This window comes from Phoca vitulina, unplaced genomic scaffold, assembly GCF_004348235.1.
Source record: "Phoca vitulina isolate PV1807 unplaced genomic scaffold, GSC_HSeal_1.0 scaffold12, whole genome shotgun sequence".
Classification (NCBI taxonomy): Eukaryota; Metazoa; Chordata; class Mammalia; order Carnivora; family Phocidae; genus Phoca; species Phoca vitulina.
In genome coordinates this window covers 13,932,117-13,938,627 of record NW_022589715.1, presented here as the reverse complement: position 1 = coordinate 13,938,627, position 6,511 = coordinate 13,932,117, and the positions used below count along the sequence as shown (strand labels likewise).

The following is a 6,511-nucleotide window of genomic DNA, read 5'->3' as shown; positions in this document are numbered from 1 at the left end:
GATCCCCATGTTGGGCTCCCGGCTCAGCCAGGAGTCTGCTTGTCCCTCTCCGTCTGCCTACTGGTGCTCTGTGTGTGTGTCTCTCAAATAAATAAAACCTTAAAAAAAAAAACAAAAAACCCACTAGAAAATAAATAAAACACTACATAGAAACACAATAAACTAAGTGGTAACCTGTAGAATGGTAGGGAGCAAGAACTTTCTGACGTATACTTTAAAAAAAAAAATCTCACTTTGACTTCTGAACCACTAGGATGTATTACCAAATCAAAAATATTAAAATGTTTGCAAGACAGAAAACGCACTAAAACTTTAATAGTGATTATCCCGGAAGAGTGGGATAAAGATTTTGTTTTCTATTTCTATAAATACGTTCACTAAATCTTCTACGTGAATATGAATAACTTTCATGACCAGAAAAAGGATGTACTTTTTAGAAAAGATCTTTGGGGACCTCGGAGGGCAGTCCCCGTGGGGTCGGGAAAGAGAAGCTGGAATGGGAAGGCTCCCGCTACAAAGATGACGGGATCAGTTTTTGTTTCCAGATCGGAGAGACCTGAGCGCAACACGTTTGTGAGCTACGAGCAAAGAACAACGAGAAAGGGAGAAAGTTAAAAATGTGAGCAGAGGATGGAGCCGAGGAGCCGGGTCGAAGCGACCTCAGTCCCGTGGGGCCATCCGCCGGCCAGGGAGCTCTGGCTCTGCCAAGACTGTCTCGGAAGTACAAGGGAAAAGAAGGTAAAATGGAGTGACGTTTGTGGCGGCGGCTACGCAGCGAAGAAACCTGGAAAAGAAAGAAACCGCTTGACGCCTGCACTGAGCTACGCAGCCCCAGCCGAAGCGAAAGAGCGGAAACACCGTCCAATCCTGCCCTTTCCTAAGCCCCTCCCCTCGCCTGGGCGTGCGGCGGAAAGACGCGCGCAGGAAGGGGCGGAGCTATGAACGCTAAGAGTGCGCGGACGGATCTCGCGAGAACAGTGGAGGGCGGAAGCACAATCAGTGCAGGATGCGGTTCCTGGTTGCGTTGGTCTTGCTGAGCGTCGCGGTGGCGGGTAAGACCCCCCTCCCCACCCCCAATAATCCTACTGTCACCCTCAGGCCCACCGTCCTCACCGCAGCCGGGTCGCTCTCTGAACTCGTTTCTTCCCTGCCATAGCCACCCCTCCGCTTGCCATCACTCACCTCACCCGTTCGCTTGTTGCCTCGGTCTCTTCTAGCTCTGAGGGCTCCCTTCTCCTGGCCATTCTTTCTTCAGTACCAACTGGTTTCTCTATTTCAGTGATCCGAACACAAGAACAGTCTGGCAAGTTAAAGCTGCAGTCCACGGGAGACGGCCCTGCCAGGGGGAGCTCCCAGCCGCAGTCCGCGGGAGACGGCCCTGCCGGGGGGAGCTCCCAGCCGCAGTCCGCGGGAGACGGCCCTGCCGGGGGGAGCTCCCAGCCGCAGTCCGCGGGAGACGGCCCTGCCAGGGGGAGCTCCCAGCCGCAGTCCACGGGAGACGGCCCTGCCAAGGAGAAGCCCAAGCCGCAATCCACGGGAGAAGGCCCTGACAAGCTGGTCTCCAACCCCTCCTCTGATGACAAGGAGCCCACCAAGCCTGACTTAAACATACCAGCTGACGAAGATACCTCTCTGCATGCTTTTAGAAGTGAATCTGGGGAGAGAGTATCACTAGACTCGAAACCCACTTCTCCACAGCAGGAGAGAGAAGGCAAGTCTTCAGAGCTTACAGATGTGGAGCCCAAGAAGGCCGAGGAAGGGGATACAGAGCCTGAAGAAGATTCACCACCCAAAGGAGAGAAAGAAATGCCTGGCCTTGCCTCCAGTGAGAACCGTGAAGGGACACTTTTGGATTCCATGGGTGGAGGGAATGATGACCTTCTTAAGGACAATCTTGGAAGTGCTAGTGCAGAGAGCAGCCACTTCTTTGCCTATCTGGTGACTGCAGCCATTCTTGTTGCTGTCCTCTACATCGCCTATCACAACAAACGGAAGGTAAGTCAAGAATTGCCTTAAGAAGAGGAATGGGATTTCCTCCACCCTGAAAGCTTGGTGTGTGGGCCAGTATCTCTCACTCATCTGCCTGTGAGCCCTGGGGATTTTAAGACAGACTTCAGTTTTTCCTCAGATTCTGCTAGGGCTCTTTACTCTCATTTTATAAATCATCTTCTTCCATGTCAGATTGCTTTGAGTACCCTCTGCTGCTGCATTAGGTGCCAAGTGAGGACATTATTATGATCTGACCTAAATTGGGGTCTCCTCCCATAATCTTAAACTTAGATCGTTTACTGCCTCAGAGAACCTGAGTACCTGACAGTTTGTAAGTAGAGTACTACTTATCTTCCTGTTTCCACTCTGAAGATCGTGCATCATCTCTAGTTTCTTTTCCCAAGCTTTTATCTTCCATCTGCAATGGCAGAAAGAGTAGTTACATAGTCTTTGACATCAACAGCAGAGAGCCCAGGAACTATCTTCTACAATCAGTTGAGTTTCTGATTAGAAGAATGGCCAGAAATTGCATGGATACACTCATCTTATAGCAGGGTTTGGTGTGGAGTAGTATCTGTGTTGCTTAGCAACCACTCTGATGACAAAATGATTGCATTTCTTATTGAGCCCTAAGAATTTAGTAGTTTCTATAGCCTGGTTAAAATTGGAGAGTTCAATTCATGATGTCAGTATGCCTATGGCTGTGAGGAATGAGGGAAGACATTTAATAAGAATGGTGTGTTCCTTATTCTACATCCAAGTGCTCATCACACAGGAACCTCAGATGTGAAAGTGGTAAGGTTAAAATGAAACAAGGTGTGGGGAGAAAAAGTACATTTGCAGATAAGAAATAATTATTGCTTGTAAGTAAAAAAGGAATGTCTTATCCTAGAGCTGTCTGGGGCGCAGTTGGCAGATCTTTGTGCTCTTGAGTAAATCACACAGACTCCCACAAGCTAAAGCCCAGAACAGTCTTCCTTCATCTGTCATTTCCTGTTTGGCAGTATAAAAGATTCTGATGTAACTGGAGGCCCTGTCCTCCTGAAAACTTATAATTTAAAGAGGCCTCTTTGTGGTTGTACTGTCAGGGTCATTAACAAATGTACTACTAGGTGGTGACCTGATTTTAGAGACTGAAATATGCTATTGTAGAATCACCTGTTAATTTCTTTTTCCTTTCCCCAGATTATTGCTTTTGTCCTAGAAGGAAAAAGATCTAAAGTCACTCGGCGCCCAAAGGCCAGTGATTACCAGCGTTTGGACCAGAAGGTAAGGAAGGGAGCCCCAGGTGTGCGGGAGGGATATGCAGTCTCAGGCCCAGCAGTGCGCTTGCATCTGACAAAGAGGCAGCAGCTGATTCTGGGTTGCTGCCGCCGTTGCCCCGCCCTTTGCAGACCACAAAGCAGAGATATCCATTATATATATGTCTGCAACATGAGAGCTGGAAGAGGCCTTCATGTGTTCTACATCAGCTCCCTCCCTCAACAGATGAGGAAAGTCAGGCCCAGAAACATGCTTTTTCCCCCCGAAGTTCCTACTACAAGTTTGTGGCAAAATCAAGACCTGATGGCAAGTCCCTAGGCACCTGTCCTGTGTTTTTTGCCACTGAACCAGCACTTCACAAATTTTAGTAGGCACATTAACCACCCTGGGAATTGTGATGAAAAAGCAAAATCTGAATCATTACATACCGGTTGGAATCTATGTTTCTACATTTCTAGGAAGTTCCTAGGTGATGCCAAATGCTGAGGAATGATGCGTCAGGTAGCGAAGCATTAGACTACACTCCCTGCATACAAATGAGTCCAGAGACATAAAGGCCTCCACTCCCCAGATCAGCCCGTAGCACCATGGACTAGGTTTCCTGAGTGCGGCCGACCCAGGCCTGCCAGAAAGCAGAGGCTTCCTTCCGCCCCACAGTGCAGGAGCTGAGCAAGACTCCCCAAAGGCAGCCTGTCTGAGTGGGAACAGGGTACTTCCACTGCCTTTTGCTGCCAGCATGCACCCCTCCTTTCCCCTTCTGTGTGGGGACAGTCAGGACATTGGTAAAAAGTGGTTGGTGGCCTGACTGTGAGTTGTTCCAAGACTTCCTACAGGGAACACAGTTCACATGTACAGTTCATGCCAGCAACGGAATAAGCCCCTCTGAACACCTTTGCTAACTAGCCCAGTAGGTCAGCTTCACAATTTAGCCCTGGCCTAGTACCTTTCCAGATAATTGACTTTAAGCATTTATTTCCCTTTCATTTTTTTTCTAATTAAAAAATGCACATGTAAACATTCAAAACAACACAGAATGGTACAAAGCAGAAGCCAAGATTCCTATATTCCTTCCACCAAGTGTGCATCATTCTAGTGTATGTTTGATTTCAAACTGACTTTTTTTTTTAAATATTTTATTTATTTATTTGAGACAGAGCATGAGCAGGGGGAAGAGGGCAGAGGGAGAGGGAGAAGCAGGCTTCACACTGAGCAGGGAGCCTGATGCAGGGCTGGATCCCAGGATCTCAGGATCATGACCTGAGCCGAAGGCAGACGCTTAACCAACTGAGCCACCCAGGCGCCCCGATAAGATCTTTTTTCCCCTAAGATCATAGCAGTGAGGTGTATTGCTCTGGAAGGAGATTAATGTTACCAATGAATTGTGTTGCTCTCGTTTCAGATTTGATTTTTCCATTCTTGAGAACTTTGTCCTCCCTGCTGATTTGTTTTTAAATCGAGAGAAATGAAGAAAAAAAGTACTGTGACCTAAGAGACACCCCCTCCTCTAGGATTTGGTGGCAAGTCTGGGCAGGCAGAGGCGGGGGAATTGCTTTGATTTTTGCACCTGCACTTTGGTGACCTTGTATGCCTGTGTCCCCATTATCTCTGCTGGTGTCTTCTATCCTTTCCTCCTCTGATTGTGAATAGAGAGAGCATGTGGGAAGCCAGCTGTGACCAAAGGGAGATCTCAGCCCCAGGCAGGCTACTGCTGCTGACTGCCTTCCCTTGGGCATTGGCCATTTAGTAGTTATCCCTTGAAAAGAGCATTGTCCCACCACTATTTATCTTTGTAGACCTAGGAAAACTCTCTGCAGGATGAGGTGCTCTTGTACCAAGGCCTCTTACTTTGGGGGGATGTGCCCTTTACAAAAGATGAAGAGGTGAATGCTGATGGGCACAGGGCTACTTTAACACATAACTCTCTTCAGAGGCTCCAGCAGCAAACCAAAACAGCTTTTAAAAAGTGCTTTATTGCCTGTAAGTCCAACCTGTCTAGCATAAGTCCTTCACATTTTTCCGATATTTTCATATTAAGACAAAGTCAACTTCCATTTGGTTGTCCTGACTGAACTTGGGGATTCTGGGAGTAAAGCTGTAAAGCCATGGTTCCCATTATAGATTTTTTAAAAATACAGTTATGATTATTGAAATACTTTGTTCTTCTATACTCATAATTGTAACAAAGTTTTTAAAATAGGGTAAGCTCAGGCTTCGCATAAGATATGCAGGACGGTTTTCGTTTTGATCTGCATTATTTCAAAGGGCTTTTATGGAAGGTTTCCCACAAACTCTGTATTGCCTTTGTTGCCTAAAATAGACAAAATAGACTTGTAATCAGAAACTAACTGTACTCTCTTTTACCTTACTCTAGTAAATGGTTCTCTCATCCGATATAAAATGCCAAGGGTAATTCGTAAAAATTCTCTTCCCACCCCATGGTCAGACGTTATTAAAATTTAAGAAATTCAGGGGTAGCTGAGGTAGTATCTCGGATCCTGCTGTGGTTTGAAGTTTTCCTTAAATCTGCTCTAGTTGTGCTACCCTATTATAGCCTAGAGAGAGTTGTTTCTGCAAAGAAAAAATGGAAATCAAATAGCTGATCTCAGGGAAAAATAAAGAATGTGGGAAGTGAGGGCAGTGGGATGAATTCTATGCTGTTGAGGAAGCCAGTCTGTAGAAGGGACCAGCCTGTTGTCACATTATCTTGCACCTTGCTTAAAACAGAGCATGGCTTTGACTTGAGATTTATGGAGATAAGGAATGAATGAATGCTCTTGGCATTATTCTCTCTACCTGTGCACCAACCTCATAATGCTTTTCTCTGTCTAGGGAATTTTCTGTCAGGCTCTCCTAGCATTCCATAAAATCACGGTTCCCCTGTCTACCTCTCATGGCTTAGAGAATCAAGCTTTTATAGACTCCAGCGTTCAGGCCTCTGTAGATCTGCGTCCTATCCAGGCCAGAGGCTCCTCTTGTCAGGCCCATCTAGGCTTCTGTGCCTTTTTGTTCTTGCTGTGTCCTCTATTCCCTGGCTTCCCATGGCTGTTCTTTGGTTAGGGTACACTCCCTTCTCTTCTCTCACCTGTCTCCCCCAAATGTTCCTTCAGGGCCCAGCTCAGGTTTTTCCAGGCACCTTCTTCACTGCCCCCACCACACAGGGTTGGCTCTTTCCATTCTACTCTTTTTTTTTTTTTTTAAAGATTTTATTTATTCACTTGAGACACAGAGATACAGAGAGAGAGAGAGAAAGCATGAGCAG

General features: G+C 46.7%; 1 protein-coding gene across 1 annotated transcript; it reads left to right on the top strand.

Moving 5' to 3' along the window:
• Positions 1-966: 966 nt before the first annotated feature.
• On the top strand, positions 967-6,500 carry TGOLN2 (trans-golgi network protein 2). The gene is made up of 4 exons (XM_032410568.1): positions 967-1,052; positions 1,280-1,995; positions 3,175-3,258; positions 4,652-6,500. The coding sequence occupies exons 1-4, from the start codon at positions 1,007-1,009 to the stop codon at positions 4,655-4,657; spliced, it is 852 nt and encodes a 283-aa protein (XP_032266459.1). The 5' UTR covers positions 967-1,006; the 3' UTR covers positions 4,658-6,500.
• Positions 6,501-6,511: the final 11 nt, after the last annotated feature.

What these genes read in the sequence shown, in the direction of transcription:
- TGOLN2 (XM_032410568.1), top strand. Translation starts at nt 1,007, where the DNA reads ATGCGGTTCCTGGTTGCGTTGGTCTTGCTGAGCGTCGCGGTGGCGG. An exon ending in GCTGAGCGTCGCGGTGGCGG is followed by an intron (nt 1,053 to 1,279) that starts GTAAGACCCCCC and finishes TCTCTATTTCAG; the next exon opens with TGATCCGAACACAAGAACAG. An exon ending in CCTATCACAACAAACGGAAG is followed by an intron (nt 1,996 to 3,174) that starts GTAAGTCAAGAA and finishes TCCTTTCCCCAG; the next exon opens with ATTATTGCTTTTGTCCTAGA.